The sequence below is a fragment of the Pocillopora damicornis genome, chromosome 6 (assembly GCF_964200805.1).
Source record: "Pocillopora damicornis chromosome 6, jaPocDami1.2, whole genome shotgun sequence".
NCBI classification, from domain to species: domain Eukaryota; kingdom Metazoa; phylum Cnidaria; class Anthozoa; order Scleractinia; family Pocilloporidae; genus Pocillopora; species Pocillopora damicornis.
In genome coordinates this window covers 20,701,143-20,727,638 of record NC_142675.1, presented here as the reverse complement: position 1 = coordinate 20,727,638, position 26,496 = coordinate 20,701,143, and the positions used below count along the sequence as shown (strand labels likewise).

At 37.8% G+C, this 26,496-nt stretch overlaps 1 protein-coding gene and 1 long non-coding RNA gene across 12 annotated transcripts in view; one reads left to right on the top strand and one right to left on the bottom strand.

Annotated features, from left to right (window-relative positions):
• The first annotated feature begins 7,688 nt into the window (after positions 1 to 7,688).
• The window catches only part of LOC113675333 (neural cell adhesion molecule 1-like), a 33,502-nt gene continuing 14,694 nt past the window's right edge, over positions 7,689 to 26,496 (top strand). For 5 of the 11 annotated variants that reach the window (XM_089209224.1, XM_089209228.1, XM_089209223.1 and 2 more), the window contains exons 1-10: positions 12,536 to 12,720; positions 13,710 to 13,782; positions 17,788 to 18,090; positions 19,247 to 19,519; positions 20,256 to 20,558; positions 21,066 to 21,202; positions 21,741 to 21,906; positions 22,355 to 22,624; positions 23,342 to 23,629; positions 24,599 to 24,898. In XM_089209224.1, the coding sequence (XP_089065350.1) occupies positions 12,712 to 12,720; positions 13,710 to 13,782; positions 17,788 to 18,090; positions 19,247 to 19,519; positions 20,256 to 20,558; positions 21,066 to 21,202; positions 21,741 to 21,906; positions 22,355 to 22,624; positions 23,342 to 23,629; positions 24,599 to 24,898 (2,122 nt within the window). In that variant the 5' untranslated portion in view covers positions 12,536 to 12,711. Of the gene's footprint in view, positions 7,936 to 10,706; positions 10,980 to 12,535; positions 12,721 to 13,709; positions 13,783 to 17,787; positions 18,091 to 19,246; positions 19,520 to 20,255; positions 20,559 to 21,065; positions 21,203 to 21,740; positions 21,907 to 22,354; positions 22,625 to 23,341; positions 23,630 to 24,598; positions 24,899 to 26,496 lie in introns of those variants that run through there. The other 6 variants (XM_089209226.1, XM_089209219.1, XM_089209227.1 and 3 more) reach the window with 5 other exon arrangements.
• On the bottom strand, positions 12,144 to 13,496 carry LOC149044366 (uncharacterized). The gene is made up of 2 exons (XR_016187592.1): positions 13,370 to 13,496; positions 12,144 to 13,275 (listed from the first exon to the last, which is right to left on the bottom strand). It is a non-coding gene; the product is annotated as an uncharacterized LOC149044366 (long non-coding RNA).

Below are 26,496 nucleotides of genomic sequence, written 5' to 3'. Positions count from 1 at the left end.
TAAATGACCCTTTGTTGTCTGTTATCTGGAAAACTTATGTACTAGTTAATTATATGTGGTTCTAATGATAGCTTTTTCAGTTTAGTTGACAAACGGTCGTGCCTTACACTGTCAAATGCCTTACTAAAGGCCATCAATAAATGTAAAAATGCCACCATCTTTATATTTATTTCTGTTTGTGTATCTGTATACACTTGTGTTTGTGTGTTTTTTTAACTTTCATTCCCTTAGGTGGGCACCTCACATGGGTCGCGCCTTCCCCCTTTTGGGATTTTATTTGCCTCTAATTATTCTTCTTATTCGTTCTTATCCGGTAAATACTATTTATTCATTTCATTCATCCGTTCATTTATTTATGTTTTCATTTAAAGTGTATGCTCGATATGTGCATTGCCACATTTGCGGTCAATTTTTTCCTAGGGTAGAATTGAGAATTGACTTGACGAGACAAATTTACGCTACCCACTCTCCCAAAGCGGCTAAATCAGCGGTCAACTTTCCCCTAAGGTACTCCAGCGACAATTTACCTGTCGAATGCAAATATAAGTTACCCACTCTCCTAATGTAGCTAAATTGTCATGCCAAAAATTTGTTTCCGACTAGTCACGAACTTTTTCGCGTAGCTTCGGCCAGAGTCCCTCAGCGCTACAAAGAGCAAAATGACTATTGTTTAATACTTAATGTAAGAAGTTGAGCCGGAACAATAGACCATTTCTTGATACGAAAAGGATCAAGGACAAGTAGCTGACAGTGCTGACGAGAAACAATACACAGGCAAAAGGGATTGCGACAACGAAACCACCATTTTGTACTTTCTTCGTGAAAGTGTCCGGCGTAGATTGGTTAGTGGCTTGGAGGTAATTAGATTAACATTACGTGTAAGAAGCATACCCTTCAAGTTGCTTTGCTAGAGGTTTGTGTTATGTTTTAGGAAAAGTGTTTAGTTTTAAAATCGTTTTCAGTTTGCCTGCTGAATTTTCATTCAACTTGAGCGTTCCAGATCTGTCGATAGCACAGGTTGAACTCCAGACTGCGCCCCAAAGCAGTGGTTTACGCAGCCAATGGCTTAAAGCGGAGCTAGTAGCGCGCGCAGTAAAGCCCCATACTTATAACAAATGATAGAAACCCATGCTGCCGAGAAAAATTTGGTAGTGAATGATTGTACCTACAAGGTGCTACTTCTAGCTTGCGCGGCCAACTACATTTTGGGCACGTCTACACCAAGCATTGCTCTGACTCAGCGGACGTTTCAGGACAATGCCTGCGCAGCACGTAGTAACCTATCCATTCTAGGAAATTAAGTCTATCACATGACTGCACGTTTGTACGTGCAAGTTGCTACGTTAGGTGTATGCCAAAAACTGTATTTCAGGCACAAATCTTGGCATTTCAGAAGTTAACAGAGAAGGTAATACGCATGCGCCCATGCGTATGTTACTCGGAAACCCTTTGCACTTTGCACCAGTAACCGCATAGGTGTAACCTGTAGAAATGCGCATACTTAAGTGTGGTATCCCAACACAGTGTACCGTAGGCACATAGAGTTTAATGATTTTAATGTGTATCTTTAAGCTTTAAAACTTTCAACTTTTTATTGTAATTGTCTACCATATTTTTTTCTCTGTACTTTACCGCCATCAGAGTTAGTGAAACTGCATACTGTTTCATAGCAGGTAAGTCTTTAGCCTGACTTCCTATGTTCAGAATTGAGTGAATATAGAATTTTCAATTGATTTAGTTACCACATAGCGTCATGTGGTGATATTTCGATGGTTTTAACTACTCAGGCTTAAACTTTCAGTTGTGGTGTTCTTACAAAGGCTGAAACCCATTTCAAAAAGGGAACACTTTGATACAAGCAATTGGTCATAAGGTATGTCAGTTGTAAGAGGTGAAAATCAAGAAAAGCAACGATTCTCCTAAAAACGAGGCCTGAAATTATTGTAGGCACTCCTCTTTTGATTCTTGCTCTATAGATTTAGAGCAGCTCTTTAGTATTTTGAAGCACGAAGTTATATCAACCGGAGTCTAAAGAAGTGCCTTAGTTTAATAGCGTTCAAAATCAAAATAAGAGAGCTGTGCAGACTATGCCCTCTGCTGGATATTTGCACAAATAACCTCGTCATTATCACTGTCACATTCACTCTTATTGTCCACTGAGCCTACATACACATGAAGACCTTCTCCATTGTTAACTTAAGAAAGGAAAGCTTACTCTTTTTACTACTGAAAAGCCCTTGGCTTCATTCCCTCATCTCTAGTAATGACTCGAGTCTGTAAATTTCCATGAACTCTTCAACAGCCAGTGAGGAGCCGTAATAGAGTGAAAGGCTGTAAAATGAACCGACAGGGCCTCCGCTTTTAGGCTTGGCTGAATAAATATAATATTGACGCAGACGGAAGCGCTAAGCGTTTCATCATTGTACAAATTACTAAAGCTTTTTTAACACGGACTGCATGTTTCACTATATTAACTTTCTACTTATATACGAATCGTAGAGAAACGAATTGGTCAAGCTAATTCCATTATCGTTGCGTCATCTCCCGCTGAAGATGAACAAATTGCGGAATTTGCTTCACCAAGCTGCGTTAGCAAAAATTCCAGACTATTATCATTATAATGAATAAAAGGGGTAAGTTTCTAAAGAAACTGTGGTGCTGTGTCGGTGGGAAAGTATAACAGGGTAATTTAGTTTTATCAACTGAGTTGATAACGTAAATTGGCCACTGTAAAGAGTTTTAAAGCTGATGTTTCGAGCGTTTGCCCTTCGTTAGAGCGAAGGACGAAGGGCAAACGCTCGAAACGCCAGCTTTAGAAATCTTTATGGTGGCCAATTTACGTCATCAACTAAGTTAATAAGACTAAATTACCCTGTTTCTATCACAAGTCGTAGTTGAGAAAAACGCTCGCTTTACTAAAAGCTGTTGAGCGGGCGTAAACTACGAAATATTTCAACCCTTTATCTCCTATTAGAGATTAACATGTAACTTCTCCCCATAATATGCATACATACATGGAGTGGTTTCCAGCTTATCGAGTGTTCTCCAACCTCCCAAGTGTTTACTTCAGGCTATGTAAACACGGAAACCATTTCACATTTCTTTTATAAAATAACTAATGAAAGAGGAACGAAAACCGTGTTTACATACGCTCATGTAAAATGGTTGTATGGCCAATCAGAGCGCGCGTACTATTTGAATTATTTTATAATTAGGTTTAGATTTTATTCTCACGTTTGCTCTTTCATCCCGCTTCATCCCGCCGGAAACGGCGGTGACACTCAAGGTTATCGAGGAAACAATTCACATGACTACAGATGATTTCCAGCAGTGTCAGTGAAAAATTGGCTACGAATCAGAAGCCTGGGACGAGGAATGGAACAAGGGGAAAGATGAACAGGAAACAGAAATTAAAAACCCAACAAATAAACAAACAAAAACAACAACAAGAACAAAGGAAAAGTGAAAAGGATAACAGGATCAAATCAAAACACCGGTTTTCTGTGCAAATGGGAATTGATCTTCCTTTCATCCCCCTCTCAAAATAGCCAGTTAATACTCAGCCGAACAGCGCATCCGTAGCTAATTCCATGTCATAACTACCATACAATCGGAGATTTCTTAGCTTGTGAGCCGGCTCTTTTTAGAGAAGTTAAGCATGACGCTTTTGAGACGCAGACGGCAAACGGAAGAAGAATAAAGCTAATTCTTGCGCGCTTTGACGCCGATGTTTAAACCATAGGTTGTCCTGTGAGCACATTTAAACCTAACGGTGCTTATCAAAGCCCCTGGAATGAGAACATTCAATTAACTTCCAGCTGCCCTCTGCGTCTCAAAAATCCGGTGTTTAAGCTCCCTAATTGGTGCTACGACACGAGCTGCGAGGCCCGTGATGTGAGAGTACAAGTGGTCCGCGAGGGTTCTGGTTCTCATTTTCAGTGCAAGCCCTTTTGCGAACTTTCCGAATGCTCGCAAGCTTCACCACCCTTGCCGCAGCGCGAAAAAAAAAAAGAGAAAATAACCGGCAACCAAACAAACGGTGACTCTCCGGCTAGTGCACCGCCCGGAACCCTGAAATGAGTGCCTTTTACTGCGCCCTCAATCCCAGAGTTCTACACGGAGCGCTAGCCACCTAGCCTGCAGTACAGGCGTCTTACTAGTGCGAGCTAACGTTAAAAGCTCGCAATCGTTTGTCCGACCGGCTATGTTTGATTTGGAGTTAGAGTGGACGGTGGGTGTAGGGGGCGGGCGAAGGGCGAAAATCTTCACTTCCCAACCCCTACCCCTCTCCTTATTTTTGACCAACGACCGCCCTTTCGGTACAAATTTCCTTCTCTCCCCCAGTCTTCCGCTGCCATTCAAATCAAAGATGGCGGCCATAATATTAGTCAAGAAAATACTAAGCACTCGCCCGCCAAAATTACGCCTGCTCTGCAAGCTACTAGCCACCATTTTTTCTCCGCCTTTTCTTTTTGAACTATCGCTGAAAAGAAGGGACTGTTTGTAGTCTACATTACGACTTAATTGCCTCAAACGCAGCTACGAAGATTAAAATAATGACGCGGAAGACATTATATTGTTCTCGAGATACGCGCAAACGTTCTGATTCGATCAGTATTCCGTAATTGCGTGTTCAAAATAGATTGCTTAGAAAAAAAAAACTTCCTTCCAAGTTTTGAACTCACATCTATATAGAGCTTAGCTGGTTGCGGTATAGATATCGATCAGATTGTGGCTGACTGAGGTAACTGGCAACTTTTTTATATTTAAGTTGAACGAACACCTGCCTTCTAATTATTGAGAGCAAAACAGGTTTCATATTGAACATGAAAAACTAATTAGAAAGATACGACCACACACTTCCATGAGGAAACCTATTTATGATCCAATCTTCAAATCAATATACCCATATTCTAAACAGGAAGCCACAATAAATGAATTCTCCAAAAGCCACGTTAAAATTCAATATTTCCGCGTTTAGCGCAAGGAGTAACACGTGACATCGCACGCTAAGAAGAAACACTGGAATGCTTGATATTGGCCGTTAACAACGGCACGTCACGCAGGGTGTTTTCATCAAAGTTTACAATTCTAGATCCTTTTTACAAAGGAAGAAAGAATTAAGATACATTCCAAACAGTAATATAAAACGATATGATAAAAATTTAAAGCAAAAGCATTTTTGACGAAGTAGTCTTGAGCAGCAATTATTGGACTCAGTTAAACAAGAAACCCTGACAGCGTAGGTTACGATTCGTTCATGCAAATCCCCAAAAAATCTACCCTGACTGATTACGTTATGAAATCAGACACAAACTACTCTCGTTGTCGCCAAAATGTGAAGGATTCAAAAGCAGAAATTTGGGAATATTTCCAGATGTTGAAACACAATATTCTCCGCCTACGTATTATATTGGCATAAGCTTTTGTTTCTGTTTCGATGTCTAAAAAATCCTCACACAAAAGATTAGCTCATCAACCACAATAGATAGGATATACTTTTTTATGTTTTTCAGAATAAAGGGCTAGTTAGTAGAGCACACTGGCTCCCGCTGAGCAGGAAATTTGACATCCGAGACACGATTTCACAGATGCGATCTGATATTACCCGCTGTATAATGACGCATTAAAATATAAGGTATTAAATTGAAATTCATAAGCGTGTCATATCAAAGTTCAATAGTGGTTGTTTTGCTTCAACGAAAAGAAAACGTAGCAATAAGAGCGTTCGAATTGTTCACGTAAAACAACCACAGACTGAACCAGGAATTTCTTTTTTAAAGTGGAAGGGAAAAAGAGGGGGGGGGGGGGGCGCGGGCGGGCGGGGAGAAAGAGGTCTTGCAATAACTTTAATTGGCTACCGAGAGACATTGTTGATAAATATATGGGGTAAGGATCTGTAAATATAAGGGATATATGGGAGGGGAGGGAGAGACTGTCCTGTACAAAAGTGTTCTTAGGTCGTAAAATCATGACCAAAGTAATTGCATCAGTCTCTCAAAACCAAGGTAAACAAGCCAAGGTGTCAGTGTGAACTTCAAAAAAACAAGTGTGAACTTCATCATATTTATGTAATTGATTGGTTACTTGGAGGGGTCGTGGGGGGGGGGGGGGGGGTTAAAACTCAGTTATGACAATCATTCTGCCAGCAGCTGTGTTAATGTCAATTACGTAATCAACACAGTTTCCCATTAGGCTTGGGAAAAAGCATCTGTGTAGAAAAGAGCTTTCTGTCCTCCGATGATTACTTAAGTATTGCATGAAGATTACTCCAAGTCTACGATAATCAAATAACATTAAAAAGATGAAGCAGAGAGCAATTCGATTATATGTGATAAACACTTAAGAACATTACATGACAAACTTGTGACCCGCACGTGAACAGCCTAAAGCAGAAAAATAAAAAGCATTAACAGTATTGATCAAACTGACAAATATTTAGACTAGATATTTCATAAACACATCTACGAGGCAGCGCCATGTTTACTAATAGCAATTGTTCTCTGAAATGTAACTTATGTTTGTGGAATATCACGACAAGTAGTTCCTCAATCAGTCTCGTAGTCCAAAAACTGACATGCTTGGTTTTAAGCAAGAGTTTATTTTCGAGGGGAAATTTTTCAACAACGAAATTTTCTCGTGGAGGTTTGATATCGCCGATATCTCCGAAAGGTTTCGCTGCTAAATAAACTACGAACAAGCTCCACTCTAAATCAAACATCTATAAAATGAGCCATAAAAGAAAAATTCACTGTCAAGTGCAAATTGCGACCTAGATAGAAATCGCGCAGCTTGTGCACAGTACATCATTGCCATTTCAAATTTGAGGTAACGAACCCTTTCCGGCTGAGCTCGAAGACCGTGCACAAGATTGGACAGGTACAAAACTTTTAGCCCTTGAGAGGACTTTCGCATTCTCTCGCCCTCAATATCTTAACCAACACAAACGAAAGAAAAGCATTTAGATTTTGCGGAGAACAAGTGGAAATTCCGAGTATTCCAACGAAAGAAAAGAAGAACTAGTGGAATTCCGAGTATCCTTTGCTCTGTTTCCTGTTACGGTATTCCAATATTTCTTCGTTTTGTGGCGGAAAGTTCCTCCAACATTTTACCCTTTCAGTGAAACTAGTAACTGTTTATCTGATGACGTCACTAAGTTTTTAAAGCGACTAGATATCAGTAATGAGCGTCTCCCTGAGTTGAATTACAGCCAATACATAAAGATAAAAAAAATGAAGTATTCATATTGATTGATGACGATATCTTCATCGGTCGAAAATAAAATAATTGCAAAAACCTACAGAACGAAACGAGACATTGTGGTATTCGCGCTAATACAATACTAGGATCAGCTAAATCTTCAAAATTTTAACTACAGCCGGAGTGAAACTGAAAAAGATCCGCCGAACAAAAGCAAACGAGAACGTTGCAAGTATGAATGAAAACTACATAATCCACCTCACAGCAGAACAATATTCTTCTCTAAACTATTAAAAATTGATATTGCTGCGAAAATTACATTTCACGGAATGAAACTGAAACAATCAAGTCCATTTGGTATATTAAACATGCTTCACTATATAAAACTCTTTAATAGTATTTATAGTACTAATGGGAAAGGAATTGGCACAAAAGTGCTAGAAAAAGCTTCATCAACCACATTAAGGTTTAGAATGATTTGTTCATACATTTGAATTAGTTCATCAACTAATTCTTTAATGAAGGAAAATGAAAGTTCAGTCCTAATGTAAAATTTTAAATAATAAGCAAAGCATGGTTAACCCATTCTAAGTCTGTGCACAGTAATTGTTCTCTACAGTAAACGGTAGCTTTTCTCCACTGCCTTCGAGCTAAACTATTTCAAGACAAACGACACGCGCACAAGAAAGATACTTAAAATATCTCCAAGATCGAATAGGAATTATCACTTTCGAGGTAAGATAATGGCTTAGTTTGCTTTGTTTCCTATAACTCGACTCTCTAGTTCATTTCAGAACCCAAGGTAGCCTCATGACGGTTTTTTTTTTCCAGACTCATCGCATAATTTTACATAAAACATTCACAAAGGATAGTTGTGGTATCATTCAAAACCCTGGCTGCCTAGTTCCACTTTATGCTTCAAAGACAAAGCATATCTAGCACTTGCGCAACAGGAAGTCGCCGCACTTCGGCGCACATGACTCTTCCGGTATGATGACACTCGGATAACCATATTTGATAGTTTTGCCTACCAAGATTGATTGCAAGGGAAATTTTGACATTTTAGGTTTAAAACAGTACAATAACACAGACCACCCACTGTGTCTCGCTTGGGCAAGTGTGATATTGAATAGGATTGTAGAATCGCTTACGCATTGAATTTTTGTCAAGCAATCCTTTGTTTAGTTCTAAACTCTAACCGATCGAAACCAGAGTCTTTGGGACATGAAACAAAATTCCGAGAAACTGCTCGTGCGTCACTAAACTGATTTTTGATTAGCAAAACTCATTAAAACGTAATAAACATGAGACATGTCTTTTGAGTAAGCCTTATGAAATCCTCTCTTAACTGTTCCATAGTTTTGTCAGCGACGAATATAAATAGGGTTTTCAATATAGAATAAGTAGTCACAAATAGCTCAGCAATATAAAAATAAATACTCTGGGAAAGGAAAATACTGATATTGGAAAGTTAGTGCAGATGCAACATGTTAAAATGTCTCAGAAGAAGCATGAAAGATCAAAATACACCAGACAAACTCTCTATTTTAAAAAAAACTATGTGGCAAAACATTATTTTGAGATCTAAACACTACATTATGATCGCCTAAAGTATGAAACGTCACTGTTTCTTAGTTGCAGATGACTGGTCAGATAAATTGGCTTTGTTCCTTGAGAAATAATCAGCTCTGTAGCCCACACAGTCACCAATTACATGCAAACTACGGCGTACTATCAATATCAAAGGGTAAAACGAACTTTGGGTAACCTTTAGAAGAACAGGATTGATTTTAGGAAGATATCCTTTACCACTGAAAGAGACAATCCCATGTCCACATCACACCTACATTGATTTTAATTCTGACGGTCAAGTCGAGTCAATATCATGCAGCAAGTGATAAGGATGAAGAAAAATACCAATTAGGAGATTATTGGTTGATTCAAAACCAAATTCTCCAAACTCACATAATAGGAAATAAGACTTGTATGGCAGACAGTAAGAAGAATTATTATGGAGTAGAAGGGCTATTATGCATAAATTGGTAGGTATCACCTTAGCACTCGCTCTTGAGAATACTATTAGCAATAGCTGGCCTTGTAGTTAAATAAGATCACTTGCTCGTTACCATGACGCCTAGAATGAGCTTTTCTTCTAGAGAAGAGATCCAAAATATATAGCAGCTTACATTTTTTTACCCTCGTGATGTTGTGTGATTCCCTGCATTCAAAAGTTTCTCAGAAAAATAACTTTACATCCCCAGGTTTTTCACCAAGTTCAAAATTGCAACCTCTTTCAAGTGTATAGTTCAGTTCTCTGCATTCAAACATATCTTATCATTTAGTGTGGAGTGACAAGACTCTGTTGTATCACCCAATGCTTGCTTTGTAAAGGCTACGCCACGGTCGTGGAGCCTTAATACTCAGTCTTAATTATCAAAAACGGATTTTAATTGCAAACCAAGTTCCCCATCCCTTACCATCCGCAATCTTTCTTGGTTTATTACTATCTTTTCAATGATTTCTACCCTACCATACAACTATTTCACAGTTTATTTCACATCAAAAGGCCATAATTTTGCGATACCGTCCTCCAATAAAGTTTTCATGTAGACGCTTAAAAGAGCGACAACGGAGATTCATAAAAACATCGTCAGTTCATAAGCCACTTGTCGCGTCATAGCTTTTCTAAACTCATTCACCCTGGCAGTGTTATCCTTTTAAGGCGGTAATCGGTAAAATTTACCGCCTAATTAATCTCTTATTACCGTCTGAAATCGCTTGGAATTCTTGAAAACTCATCAGGTAAAAGGATTTCTCTATCGTCTGAAAATTTTTACCTGCGATGATGAAAACAAGGGAGAACACTACATCCTTGTTACTGTTCCCTGATGTGCATGGACATCTTCGAAGTTTTCTTCTTTACGCAATAATCATTCCATTTTGATGCAGTTCTACATCACAAAGAAAGTTGCCTCAAGCTTTTTAAACGATATGCTCTTCAAGTGGTTTCCGCCGGAATGAGAAAAGGAAACTCGAAAAACAAATTCATTGTGTCTTTGTTTCTGAGCCCGCAGGCGCATCACGCCTTTAAGTGGCCCGCTAAGTGTTGTAATTATTTCGCAAAAGACGCAATGTTCACACCTTCCCACACGTCTGAGTGGGAGTAACATGTGCCAAGATCTTCACGTAACCAGGGTATGCCTAGGCAAAGTGTAAATACAGCATTTCACAGTACGCTTAACTAAAAAATTAAAAGGGACGAAGAAGAGAAGCTAATGGATTTCTGTTAAAAATACATGAAAATTACCGAAGGTTCTTCGCAAGGAAAACCGCCGAGCTTTGGCGTCACCATAAAACCTAAAATCAACAGCCTATTCATCAGGGATTGAATAGGAGCTAATGAAACCCAGGAAACAATTGCAAATTTTGGTGATGCCGTTAAACGTTTGAAATCAAAGACATACGTATCACGCACGTTAAAATCACCTAGCAACATGGTATTCACTGGACAACCTTTAATTAAACAAAGCGCGGCCTTTTACTGCATATTTTAGATCTGGTTTCGTCAGAGGCATTTATCTTTGCTGACATTTATTTTTTCCGCCAAGCCCTGGTGCATCATTTCATTATCTTATCTCTTTGTGACGTTTACAAAAGACAGCGGTAATAAAGTCAACGAGTTTTCTGGCAGAGTACAACTGCTCCTGAGATAACCGCAGAGGTCACCGATCCGCAGCTAAAACTTTCACGACTGGCGCCTCTGTGAATCGCAGCTACTGGTGAGTTTTGTTCAATGCAGCATAACGTCAAAACAACATACTGTTTTTGAGAAAAAAGTTCTGAAAAACACCGCACGATATTGCCCCGGGGGGAACAAACATAATTGGAAGCACTGTCCGTGAGAGCATGTTTGCTTGGCAAAAGTTGACCTCTCTCCATCACAAAAACTCCACTTAGCATTTCTTTTGTGTAACACACAAAGGAGTCATCGATATATTAATCTACGCACAGCCGAAAAAGTAGCATTTCAATGACATTAGACAGCTTTTAACGCTAACAGAGAAACCAGACTTCAAAAGACACTATGGCTTGTACCTCGGAAACTTAACACCAGAGTTCTTTATCAACAGACTGACGTAACATCTGATCTTTTGACTCTGGAAAATGGATTCTGTTGCAATTAAGACCTTGTTTAAAATGGAAGACAAAAGTCTATTCTAAACAATTCTATACATGTCAAGTAGCTTGGCTTGTGAATTACAAATGAAGGCTCGTTGTCACGTTTTTCAGAATGAAACTGCACATTCCACTTGTACGTGTGCGTGTGAATAAACGCATGATCGATTAGATGAGAACATAGTTATTTAAATAAGTGTAAAATTATGTAAAAGAAATTACCCCAAGCAAAACCTTGAAGCGGATCGCATCTCTTAAATAACAGCACGTAATGAACTTCGCTTAGCAGTTGGGACGCTATTGTTTCGAACAGTATTCAAATACCTATGAGGGAAATAACGTAATTATTTAAGAGCCCACATTAAAACTATCTTAAAATTCCAACTTTCAATCGCTCTGGCAAGCCTGGCGTTAATTTGACTTCACGTTAATAATTAAACACGTAAACATAACTTCCCAGAAACTCCTTATCATAAAATCTGCCCTTTTAACTTGAAGGAAAGGTAAAATTTGTTTACGCTGATTCGGCTAAATTTAAAACTTCGCACTTGCAATTTAATTGGCAAATTTCAGTTTAGATGCACATTTTCGTTCAGTTATCCAGGCACCCCCTTTTAGTTTGAAATTTAACGCTGAAAAACTATTCTGTTTATATGTTTAGAGGAAGTAAACAATTAAGAACTAGAATAGCGATTGACAGAGAGTGATTGCATCGGCGGTTCATGTGTGAAGGCTTTCCACAGTTATCGGAAGGACGATAAATATAGTTTTATATTAATCACTTAGTTTATTTTTAAAACCAAAGATGTGTTAAAATAATATGGTAAGTCGAGATTGTTTTAGATTTCTAAAAGACGCTTCAAGAGCTTACTTGAAGAGGTTACTCACTTATCAGAGTCGGAGTCATAATTATCTTAGAGGCTTTGGGATTATACGTATAAGTGAAAAAAAGACACACCTAAAACGTGTGACGTCTTGTCAAAGTAAAGGTTCAAAAGATGAAAACGTTTGACGTCTTGTCAAATTAAAGGTTCAAAAAATGAAAGTCGAAAAAATAATTTTTTTGACGTTCATTGACTTCGAGTTGGTGTCTGTTTGAAAGAATTCCCTTATATCTTATCCGAAGGAAATAAAAACCAAAAACAACGGAGCAAGGCAACCAATTCTAGACTCCACCTTAGCTATTGGCTATTTAAGATGCATATGATTTTCGTGATCAAAATATATCTTTTGGTCAATCACAAAATAAACAACCCTGTCTAGAATTTCTCGGTCAGAAAACCGCAGCTAGTTTGCTGCTCTCATCGGCGTTTTAAGACACTGCTTAGCATCTTGATGCTTCAGGTAAGCTTTTCAAGTAGATTCACGCTTCCATTGAGGTTTAAATACGCTCTAGCTTTTGTCCTCTCTGCTGGTGACCGCCACACGCCACTATATGATTAACACTGACTTTGAGTGGCTCAGAATTAATCGCTTTTCTGTCGCCCGCTTATGAGTCCAAAGTGTTATGTCCTTGCCTCAGTTGAGGGGAGTAGAAAACGTTTAGAATTGGGAAAACAGGTCAAGAACACAATAAACTTTCAATCCATCAGGGCGGGCGAAAAAGCGATTTTCTTCGGTTTCCCACTTAAAAGGGGGCGTCATAAAATCATTTCCAATTCTCCTCTGTCTGGCTCGAGTTTGTGATGACGAGAAAATCAAAGTAAATTGTAGGGAAATGAAAAGCCGCTTCTACCAAAGGTGCCAGTCTTTGTAAAATAGCATCCGCAAATTATGAACAGAGCAAAATATAGACCAAATATATAAAAGCTCACGCAGGTGGAATGGATTATGCTGATAGTAATGCAATTAGCGCACAATCGCTTTTACGTCTTAGAACTTGTCAAACCCAGTCTGACTCTAAAAAGGGAGGCAAAATTTTTGAGAACAACATAAGAAACATTAGATTCTAACCAGGCCGCGCTGTCTTCGTTTAATATTAAGACATAGTCACCTGTCATTCAAATCATCACACAATAAAAGACGCATTAGCGTGTCCACACAAATTTCGTTACAAACAACAGCTTTCGCAACGGGTCAACAATATTCCCCGAGCGAATACGCAAGCCTTTTGATCCTTGAAAGCTAATATATGCAGCGAAGTCTCGGCGTTCGTTAAGAGCGCGCTTGCGCAATTAAACAGCGTGTGCGCGACCCCTTGTATTCGATCCTTTTCAGTGATTAAGTGCACTGTGCACTGCAGGAAAACCGTACTCTCTGGACTCTGTTAATAAGTTTAGCACCTCTTTGAATATCTAACAGTTCTTTGTGCTCCTGTGTTGAAAATCCACCAGGTACGGGAAGCGGTGATGGTGAAGATTCTACTTTTGATCGGAGCCCTGTGCTCGATGACCGTTACTAGTACAGGTTAGTGTGTGTTCGAACCTATTGTAAATAAGCGTGTCAACTATTTTGGTAGTTCTCTACTAGACGGTTTTTTTCTGTTAAATGGTGGTCGCTCATAGGTGTCAAATTTCCAAAATATTCATACTTTGGCTCAAGATCTGTGCGATTACTCTAGCACGGGAAAGCCGTGTCGAATTTTCGTTTCTTATGCCACACCTTGACAAGATGTGAATGATTTGAATTTCGTTTCTTTGGAACACTGAGCATTCATTTTATCGCCGCGATTGCTGTTGTGCGGCAGAGGCAAGACCCAGCTAGGACCCCAGGAGTCCATTCGCGTTTGATTTGAAATTTGAGCCCTAAAATCTGACTGAAATCTCCCTTAGTCTTTTATCACACTCTCTCGACCCTTAACGATCGGAATAATGCACGTTCAGCATCACAATCAAGAATTTAACTTTTCCTCATTACAGTATCCAGGAGGTTGCTGTAGCGAGAACGTACTGCTTTGTTTGACGAAGCATACTGTACATCTTCACAGGGTGTATATTTCTCATTTTTCGCCCACTGTGAAACTTTCGAGTGATTCAATGCTAAAACGCTGCGATCAGAAATTGAAACTTAGCGCGTCAACCGAATTTATCGCAGCTCTTTGTCTTGCTTCAAATAAACTGCTTAAAACAATTGTAAGGTTAGAGCGAAGTAAAATGTTTGTGTTCACTTTCTTTGGCCCTTATTTAGTGGACGAAGACAGTCGTGTTGAAGTAAATTTTCGCAGTGATAGTTTAGGGGTGCACTTCTGATCATGTATTAACTTCGCTAGGAACTTGTTTTTAATTTTTGTTGCCGATACAAGTTTACCAGTTATGCAGGAGTCGTCGAAAGGTATTCCTTGCGGATTGTGCAACATTTTGCTTTTGTTTCTTTTTGGATTTAAACTTCCCTCGGCAAACAGTGTTCTGTAAAAACCCGCGGCATGCGACGCATTCGTGATCGTCATGTAATACTTGAGCAGTATCGGAGTGGAGTGAGTTTCGTCACGTATTCTGCAATATAGCCTCATTGTTAATATGTTGTTGTTCTCGGTGCAAAAGGGCGCCTCACGGCAGACGTTTTATTTCAAACAACTAAACTTACGTTTTCGCGAATTTTAGAAAGTTTATCGATAGAACTTGCACAACTTTCAATAAACAGATTGTCGAACTTACGGCTCAAGAGCACAAGGATTAAGTTCCATTTTCAAGGACGAGGTCATTTGTGATTACTTATCAAGACATAGAGGAATAGCAAGTTCCTGATTTGTGCCTTACTTTCTTAACTTCTCTGTTTTCACTAGACAGATCAAGTTTCCTTTTTCAACTCGTTTTCATCTCATCTCAGTTGGAATCAGGACAACGATACACTTTTTCAGCTTTGGGAAAGAGCAATTTGCTCAAAGTTTTTGAACTCTGCTAGCGAGCAAGAATCTGATCTACCGCTACAATTTATCTGAACTTGTTTACGATTGAGAATAAATCGCTTGCATTAAAATGTGTGCAGCAACATAAAAGATTAAACAAGAATGTCGCCACGAATGGGATTTGTTCATGATGACACTGGGAAAATATTCGTCTTGAAACTAAATATTGGGCCACAATTTTCGAATTCCGCAAACATTTTTGTTCTCTAGCCAAGAGACATTCACTTGATGAGTGAGTTTAGCCCTTCTAGCGTCTGAAGAGCGATAGAGGCATAGAAACATTTTAGTTTAAGATCGCGAGATTTATTTCGTATTAAAAAATCGACGAAGGTAACGAACATACTCACGCACGCAAAAGGCCACTCCAAAAATATGTATAATGCAAGGATATTTTTTTGAATCATTTGCATTTGTTTTGCTTGACTCCACCACGCGCTCAGTATTTTGGCTGATAATTATACAAGTTGGGATATAATGATCTGTCACAAACTTCGATAACTTTCTGTTTAGAAGCATTACAAACTTGGCATGTTAGTGGCATTCCCCTACGACTAAAATACACTAGATTACTGATCATTCCGTGGGTTCAGCGAACAGTCTAACACAGAAGCTTATATAACTAAAACATAATCAAACGAAACATTTAGCTCATTTTAAGGCGAAAAACACGAGACCTGACACCTGACGAACAAGAACTGGTTGGGAACTGAGAGAAAGAAAAAGCGAAAGAGTAATAAAAACACCATCTTTTTCAAGATTCCATCGGTTGGATAAAAATTAGCAGTTAAAAAAGGAAAGATAGCAAATTGAGTACATATTATTTTTGTTTACTATTATTCAGCATACTCTACGTGCGAATGCATATTTAGATAATTCAACACAAAAAGGAATTGTAAACATGACGTTTCCTGACTATTGTTTTGGTTGAAAGGAAACTTTTAACTTGTCTGTTTTCTCCTTTTCCTCTACTATAATTTATCCGCACTGTAGTTTGTGTTAAATCTACCTTAAGTAAGTGGTGACATTCTCTTGAGCATTTATTTGTAAAGCTATTTTAGCAGCGAAATTTGAATTGACTCCTTTCAGCTCTGAAATCCTTTGACAGCTACGTAGCTACATCTACGAGAATTCAAGATTTTATCATTTGAAATGACAAACTAAATTGTCATACAAATTCTTTCCAGAGGAAAAAAAGGACTAAAAAATAAATTTCTTGATTAACATTTACCACTGAAATTTTTATTGACAGTAACATACAACACCTTCAACATAAATTGTGTATGATAATTTTTTAATGAGAATTGCGCTTCATTAAACTCTTTCAGACTTAAAATACGGTAAATATAAACAGTTTTGATCGCTGAATGGAATTTGCTAGTCGAACTATACCGAAAAAACCTAGAGTGACTAGAATATTAAAAAGAAAAAGCAAACCATGAAACAAAACATTTGTTTTCAACTACAAAAATATATTCAAGGATATGAAAATCGCAAACTAAAGTAATTCAGAATTATATCAAATTCAAAATGTATTAGAAACTGCAAAAGAAATCACATAATGTGAGGTAGCTGCATTTTATTTGAACCGCAACATGTGTGAAGCTCACAACAACGATCAAATTTCATGTACGAGATAAAGAGGAAATGTTTAATTCGTCGTTAACCAAAAATGAGAAACTTAAGCACTAGTTTAGTTTTAAGCATGTCACCACTTTAACTTACAAGATACAGATGAATCAAAAAGGTTTTCTGAGAAGAAGAATAAAATGTATTTGCTAATTGTACACAGTCAAATGCAACGTTTTTTCGCCATGGTCGATCCCCAAGGCTGACTCCAAATTCAAATTACATTTGCCTCAATATTTCAGCCATAGGCTTTGACCAGTTGAAACAGACTGTTGGAAGGGGGGGAGAGGGGTTAGACTTTGCCCGCTACCATCAGTGTAATACTGACTAATACTAGTTTGTCTGTTTGCTAAACTTCAGGTTCTAAACAGACGCCCTTGAAATTAGTTTCGGCAAACACAGAGCTACACATCATTATCATCACCATCGTTCGATACACAGCTAGAAGCAATTGTGAAGTGCAGTAAACAACACAAATAGAAATAAAGTTACTGTTATTGTTTCTATTTTTCTCCTCTAGCTTGTAATGGAGATGAAATGGCCCAGTGTGACTTTGATCCAGAATGATAAGTTTGAGTTTGAGCTCTATCCAGGTCACTGTGTTGTGGTCTGTTCAAAGAGGGAGTTATGAAACTCCTCATCACTTCCTGCTTTTGAAACCCACCAAAGCTCCAACAGAGGGGCTTCTGGGTCATGAGCATTTTAACCCCTTACACCCTAACGTCAGTAAGCACACACTCTATGCAGTTTTTCATAAATTTCATAAGATGCTGACAAGGAGAATTTGTTTAACAATCAAGAGCCTCTTTAACTGGTAGTCATTTCTTTTATTTTGGAGACCTGAATACATGATTCTGGGGAATACTGAAAGGATTAATGAAATGCTGGTCACTCTTAGAGGTCAAAGGGTTAAAACTTTCTTTCACTTTTGCACCTCACAGATGGAACAGTGACGTTACCCCAAAAAACTTTCAAAGTGCAACAAGGAAGAGACTTCAGAGTATCATGTGAGGTGACAGGAGAAGATTTCTTGTATTGGTCTACACCATCAAAACCAGCTCGACCAGGGGTAGCAGCAATACCAAGCGTTAACATTCAAAACGGACAGACCATAGATCGCAAAAGTGTCAAAGTGAGCGGAAGCACTTATGAACTATTAATAAAGGATGTTTCTGTGCAAGATGGAGGGAATTATGTCTGTCAAGGATCAATTGGTTCAGCAGTCTTTATCCTTGAAGTTGACTGTGAGTAATTACTTATAAGTTCATGTAACATTGGATGGTGCATCAGAATGCACATCCTCTATACTGTTCTCTAAACATTTCCTTAGCACTGATAAGGAGAATTTGTTTAACAACCAAGACCTCCTTTTGTTGATGATCATTTCTCTATTCTTGTGACCTAAATGTTTGATTCAGGGGTGATAACTTAAGGAGAAATTGGATGCTGGTCACTCTCAAAGGAAATGCATCACAGCTGTTGGGTCAAGCAATTTTGAGAAATCTTTCCATTCACAAAATGGTCATAGATGTGCATGTATGAAAGATGTTGCAGCATTATTTGGTTTAAACTGTATGAAAACTCTAAAAAGTCGTACACCTATACACAAAACTCGAGAAAAATAAATGGGATCTCTCTCGAGCCAACCTGAGAACCCTTAGGCCCTACACTACTTAATCTTTACGACAGTGGTCATTCACAATGAAATCTATAAAACCTTCCTTGTTTGTACTGAATGTGATTAATGGCAATTTCTTTCTCAATTTCAAAAATTTTTAGGTATGAATTAATAAAATTATGCAGGACTACCTAAAGTACAATAACCTGAATGATGTGTGTGCACTCTTACAAGAACTCACAGTATACCAATGTTAGCCACAGCATTCGACCCACCAAAGTAAAAAATGTGGCTGGAAAAATTGAGCTCCTTTAAATATTGTATATATAGTTGGCCTAGAATTGATAAATCTTTAATCCAACCCAGTGACTACATGCAAGTGTTGTGCTAGGTCTTCTAAGGCATCAAGAGGGTAGTTCACAATGCTAGAACTTATCCTAAAACTATTGACATGAAGTACTTAGGTGTATGGCTGCTTCTCTCAAATGAAAAGCTAGTCCATCACATAAAACCTCCAGCATCTGGCTAATTTTCCTGAAAGTTTGCTGGTACCTCTACTGATTGATAATTTCCGGGTGAATAGAAGCACCCTGTATCTTTCCCAAAAACCAAAGCCACTGACCAAGTGATCAGGTGCTTGAACTCCAATGTGTACCACAAAAACCTGTTCACTTGGCCATCATCCCCTCAATTAAGTACTAGACAAAAGCTTGTGTAAATCAAACTGCTTTAGGTACCAAAACTAAAACAACAAATTGAAATACAATCTTTTCTTTCAACAGTTGAGATAGGGGGGGTCCAAAAAAAACAGACCCTTAAAATTGGCGAAAAAGGGACCATAGTACTAGATGTACCTGCTTTCCCTTCACCTACCTACGAATGGGTTAAGGATGGACAGGAGGTGACCTTCCCTGACCCAAGTGGAAGAAGATCCCTGGATAGCTACACAGGATCAATAGTCATCACACAAGTTCAGAAAAGCGATGAAGGAAACTATTCTTGCAGAGTGACCCTTGGAACAGGAGACACAGCTCACATTGAAGTGACAGTTGTTGGTACGTCCCTTTGAATTAAATAACAAATTTAATGGAATCCTAACTTGTACAACCGTTGAGAACTATATGTAAAAAAAACTATTATAATAATGAATGCTTCCAAGCATACATCATTACAATATCATTTTGTTATTATCAAAAAAATAAAAATTTAAAACTTGTTCAGATAATATACAAAAAGAAATAGTCTTGATATTCAGCAGAAATTAACGAAAAATAACTGTGTATCAAATAGGTTGGTACATGTATGGATAAAAAGATTACTGGTTATTGTAATTTCTAAAAGTATATTAGCTCCTTGAGTAACTGTTTCAAAAAGAAATGTAAATGATGTTTGATGTAAATGGTGCCTTTCTGAGTGTTTTGTTTGGATTTTAACCTAAAGATCTACATTTCAAAGATCACCTGCTCAAACTTTCACAGAAACTTTATCAGAATTTAGAAATGTTTTGGTCATTTTTCAAATGTTTGCGAACAGCTGAAGATCTCTTTTCAGCAAATTTATAAATGGGGGTTCCTCTCACCATGCCTTAGCTTTGACACCAAATATTCAACTCTCAGAAACTTGATATTCAAGTACATGATGATCTTGTCTCTGAGGTCCTTAAACCATTTTCTGACAGCATCTTTAGATTTCCAATCATTTCCTGGCAATAAAATGCAGACAGTTTTGTTCCCTGATATGGAAGTCAGCTTACATAACATTAATACTACACTGTGATTATTTTCTTTTCAGAAATGCCAAAAATCAATAAGGCCAAAGGGGATCCTGTATCACGAAGATTAACACAAGGTTTTAATGTAACGTTCCGATGTGATGTTGAGTCTGGCTATCCCAAGCCAAACATTGAGTGGTGGTTTGATTGGGTGGATAGGGTAAAACAAGTGGAGGTGATACACTATCCACGATACACACATCCAACTCCTAATGCATGGACAATAACAAATATCCAGCAAGTGGATGCAGGAAAATACAGATGCATAGCGATAAATGAAGCTGGGGAAGATGTTCAGCGGTTTGAGATCACTAGTGTTGATGGTAAGTTGGTTAGCTTTAAGTTATCCCAAGTAAATAAAACAAGTACACATGACACACAGTTAATACTAGGTAACAGATAAATGTTGAATACCAAGGGAAACACTTTGGCCTAGTGTGCTTTAAATGCTGGACTAAAAGGTCTCATTTTGAGCTCCAGTGGCCCATCATCAACCCATGTGTTGTATCCTTGGTTAAGAGTTGACTAAAGTGGATGTCTCTAATCAAAGACAAGGCTTGGCAATGAGTATTTGTAAGTTTAAATTGAAAAAGGTTGACAACGTGAGGGGTTTCTAAAGCTGTTAAAAGAAGTGGCTGCTGACAGTGGAATAAGCAGATGTTACCACAAAAAAGGCCGTTCCTGGTAAAAATACCTATGAATGTTACCAACAACTCACATAAAGCCTTGTAAATAGTAGTGGCTCACTGTTAAGTGGCTTTCACTGAAAGACTAAGCCAGGCAACTCATGTTAACATCTGTACCAACAAGTAATCTATTTACCTTTTCAGTTCCACCGACAATTGATCCAATTGATGATATCATAGCCAATGAAGGCAACAGAGTTGAGTTGACCTGTTCAGTAACAGGTACTCCAACACCTACAGTGGAATGGTACTACCTTGGAAGTTACTACTTCAACCAAACGGTAATGTGTTTCATATCATTACAATTCATTTGAATTCTCTGTTCTGTGAAACTCATAATGAACACCTGTACATTTACCCTTTTGTTTCCAGAAATTAACCGGCAGCCACCGTTTTTTGGGAAGTGAGCCTTCTTTACCTTGTCCCCCCCCCCAAAAAAAAAAAAATTTCAACCCATATAGTTTGATTCAAAATAAAATAAAAAATTCCCTGACCTGACTTGTCACTGGCCCTTTTGTCCTGCTATCAGACTTAACTCAACTTAACTTAACCTTGGGTACAAGTGGAGGGGGAGAAGTGGAAGGGGAAGTCCTAGTTGTGCGAACCCTCTTCCCTGTCAGCTGACATTTTCCCCTTTTACCCTCCATTGACTGTGATCACACTAAAGATTTCTTTGCAAGTGTTTTAAGAATTCTAACTTTAAAAGTAAACTGGCCTTTTGCCTTGGCTTTTCCTTGACTGTGGTAATGGTCTATACACATTTGAAAAATTATATGGTAGTATTATGCTTCACCTGACGGGCTTGGCTCATTCTTTCAGGTTTCAGGGGATGATCAAAGCAACAAAATCACTGCAAAAATAGTATTTGAAACAGTGAAAGTTCAAAACTCTGGAAAGTATACGTGCATAGCAAGAAATGGTGCCCGCAACTTGACTTCCGATACCGTTATTGAGGAAAAGAAAATGATTGAACTACTTGTAAGATGTAAGTTGTCTGATGCACAGACTTTGCCTTATTTTTTCACACAAAATCAAGGTGGATTTTGTATTAGCAGCATTTTCTGACTGAGCTAAAGTGAACTCACTATCATCATGTTCCAAAGACAACTCACAAACCATAAAAAAGGGCTCCATTCATCAAAATTTAGCCACAACTCTTCAAAGCAATTAGAAACTCTTCGATCTCCAAAACACAATGCAATTGCACTGCTTCCAAAAGGGATTACAATACATCCCAGTTGATAATTTCTTAGTTCCCACAATCAGTAAACATGATGATGTATTAAACCATGTATAGGAAAGAATATCTTGTGATCAGTGTTAGAAGTTTTTAAACTTACCAGAATCATTTTATAGTCATGTCTTCTTTGAATTGATGAGTTGGATTTATCATTCATAAAACAATTTGCAACGTTTTTCTTTATTCCATTCAGCGATGCCAAAAATCAACTCACTTGAGTCACCTTCTCCAGTTTACTCTTTTGTGGGACGCAGGATTCCTGTGTCAGTCACGTGTAATTTCTATGGATATCCAGTTCCGACAGTGAAAATGTTTTCTGAAAATGGCACAGAGATTGCACATGGAAACCAGTCAGTGTCAATTGACATCACTCCTTCATCTGAGGATGATTTTGGTGTTTTCAACTGCACTGCAGAGAATGCTGAAGGAACAGCAGACTATATGGTGGAGTTGAAACAAGCAGGTATACAAAAAAAGATTTCATGACCACTCAACTTCCTTATATAACAGGGCAGTCAGGAAAAGAATGAAATTGTTGACACTTCCGTGGATATCATATGATAAACTTCTTGCTACCAAGTTTTGAAACTTTTTACCAAATCTATGCCAGTAACAAATATCTCAAAGGGCAATATCGTGATGTAGAAGCTACCAAAAATGATTATTCAAAAATACAGATTTCGGCATGTTAAACACATACTACATCTAAGCAAAAGGCTCCATTCCTCATGTTTAGATTGTCTAAACTAATCATGATGTATTGCAAACACTTTACTGTGTTTAAGGTTTCCATAACTGCCTTGCATTCTCCCAATTCACCTTGTTTTTAGATGAGGCTATGTGAACACAGAAAAACTCCTCTATGGCTCCCATGAATCATTCTTTTACACAAACTGTAGTGTCAAAACTGTGCTCGCTGCTCATTTAAAAATATTATTTAAATTTAAATACTCCGTTTGACTAACAAGAGCACTTGTTCAATACTGATAATGCTATGAAGTGTTAATCCTTTTCAAAAGGTAGTGAGAACATTGGAAGTCTTATAGAGTCATAAACATAACCCACCATCAAAAAAAAATATTTAAATCTGCAACTGAGCACTACACCCTTCAAAATTCGTAAGTATCAGTGATTAAAGGTTACATGTACCATTTTTTTTCACCAAAATTTTTGGTTTTAGTTCCACCTGGCCCACCTCGAGATGTCCAGGCAGAGAAAACTTGCAACAGCATCACTCTTATGTGGAAGCAACCATTGGACAATGGTGGCATGCCTATCATCCATTATGTCATAACAATATTGTCAAATGACAGTGCATTCCTGAGCAAAAATGTTGACTGGCCTCCAGAGATGCACAAGATCGATTATGAGTTTACAGCAGAAACTACTTATGAAGTGAGGATAAAAGCACGCAGTGAGCCAGGAACAGGACAGGAGGTGAAACGTTCTGTCAGAACCGACAAATTCTGTGAGTACAGTAACTGTAAAAAGGCTTACAGGGCTGTATAGTAGCAAAGGTTGCAACTTATACCTATCAACATATATTGATAATGGTGAATTGAACAGTTTACACCTGAATCATAGGAAGTGCATTTAACACAGAAGGTGGGATAATTCTAAAATTATCAGCACAAATTGACACTACCACCAGTGCCTTTGTTTGGAAGCCAAGTATATCAACTCCACCTGCGCTCCATTAAATTGCTATGATGGTGGCTTACTACCTGATGCCTATTTACACCTCATGAGAAAAAAGGGCAGCTAATTATTATGCATATAAAAAGGACCTCTTGTTGCAGTGGTTAGATCACCTCTGATGAAGGCACTAGACAGGAGTAGCAAAACATTGGGTCCATGAATTTTAACTTCTTGGTTACAATCATTAAGTCTTTAAACCAGAGTAGCATCAAGCCATGTCTGATTGTCCACCTGGTGGCATTGTATGTTTCATAATTTCAAATTAACTTGCTGCCAGCCTATAGCTCTTGGAGTCAATTACATGTTCTGTTTAGCTAACTTGTGTCTCACTACGCATTTGGCTTTCCAGCCTGCATCCCCAAGCATGTTTAAAGTAAGGCTAAAACCATTCAGCAAAGATATAAAAGGGGTGACCTCTGTGATTACCAACTGATCTGCTATTGGTCTCTTGAGCTTAACAATAGAGAAAAGGTTTCTTTTTTACAAATTCATCTGCAGCTGTGTGAACATGGCTTGAATCTAAGTAATTGGAAATGCCTTTTGAGTATTCAAGGTAATCAAACCATTTTATACCCAGTCAATTTAATTGCTTTGTGGGACAAGAACATCAAATGTTTAATGAAATGTTGACAATAACAATGAACTTAGAACACTTGAAAGATTTGCTGTTTAGTGTTAAAAAAATTAAGCGAAGCTGAGCACAACACTGCATACTAAGACAATCAACTTAAATACATAGGTGTGCCTGGAAAACCCACCATCACCAACACAGAAATGAATGTTGATGTAGACTTCATTGTAACCTGGGAAGGGCCAAAGGACGATGGTGGTGATCCAAACTTGAAATACAGTCTGGAATGGCGCAAGAAACCCATAAATGCCAACACAGAAGTGAGTAAAGAAGAGAACATCCAAGAAACTCAATTCAAGATTACTGGTCTTGACTATGGGTCAGAGTATGAGGTAAAACTCTTTGCAGTCAACGAAGCAGGTGATAGTGAGGCAGATACCAAGGATTTCAAAACAACACAAGAACCAGGTAAGTCATATTCACAACTTCACCTAAGGTACTCCTATCTGTCTTTAATATGTATAACAAAGCAAAAGATTTTTTTTCCTGATTAAAATGAACCACAGGGTTCACTTATCATGAGCAATTTTGAAGGACTTAAAAATAAGTGGAAAATTGGAAACATTTCAGTTCAAAAAATATGTAAGTGATGATAGATACAATTAAAACATTTAACTACAGATTGGATCAAAAATACAAGGCAGTGCTCTGTGTGCTATCAGAAGAGTGAAGTCATCACATCCATCTCAGATTTGATGACTTTCTACGGCATTCTGATATAGAGCAATTACTGACAGAGTATATGTACCTATACTGTGCAATTTGATCAACGGCCAGGTAAATTAAATATCAACCAGAGTAAACCTCTACCTAGATGAAAAAAAAGTTAGAAAATTTACCATTTGGGTACCAATTTAACTTTCAAAAAGCTTTATTTTTTCTGAAATCACATTTGAAAAGATATGATGAAAGAATAATAATCAAATAGGAGGAAAATTCACTATAAAAGAAAAGTTCTCTACCTAGCATACAGTCAACACAAAAAAATTAGCGTAAACAATCATACTTTAGTCAAGTATATGTTAAATGGCTGATCCATCTGATTCCAGGCAACACATCAAGAGCACATGATAATTTGATTTCAGCAACTGAATTGATATGTAAATTGGCCTTTGTAAAGAGTTTCTAAAGCTAATGTTTTGAGTATCATAGCCCTTCATCAGGTCAAGAGCACAGCCTTGTTAAAGCAGTCTCAATTATCAGTTATCAATTTATATACTACACAGAGTTCACACATTTAGCAAAATTATCTCACTAACCTAGTGCTTATTAAAAAATATCTTCATACCATTAATGCGAGATTTCTTGCTAATTTATTTTGAATTACGTCATAACTATTGCCCTTATCACGCACTGTTTTGTTTCATTTACTAACGCACTTTATAATTTTGTTACTCACAATTACTTGTATTTAAACTGACGTACATTTAACACTTTGCTTCTTGGGCACAAACAGCCATCAATAAATCCAGAATATGTGTGTAAATAAAACGGTATTTAATAAGCTCCTTAGAATTTAAAGGTACTTAAAAGAAGGTTTTAATGTCACTTGTTTCCAATTTGACTGGGATTCACCTTTCATATTGTCTAACCCTTTAACTCCCAAGAGTGACAACTATCTAGTTTCTCCTCACAATAACACCCCTGAATCACACATTATTACAGAAAATAATTGCAAACTCAAGACACTCTTAATTGTTAGCCAAATCCTCCTTGTAATTACCATGGGTAATGCACAGAAAACAGTTGGGAGAGTTTGCATTCCAATGTTTGGAACCTAGTAAACATTTTGTTCAGACAGAAATTTCAAGTTAGTAAGCAGATATTTTAAGCCACAGCCATTCCATTTTAAAGAATTTGATGTTTTTTTACCATATTTTTCTGAGTTCTAACTCATTATCTTAATTACTACCAGGTATTTGTTGATAATAATAATGGTGAAGCAAATTTTTTTTAATTAAAAGACTTCCCTATGGCATAAATAAATTCTAAAAATTGTAATTATC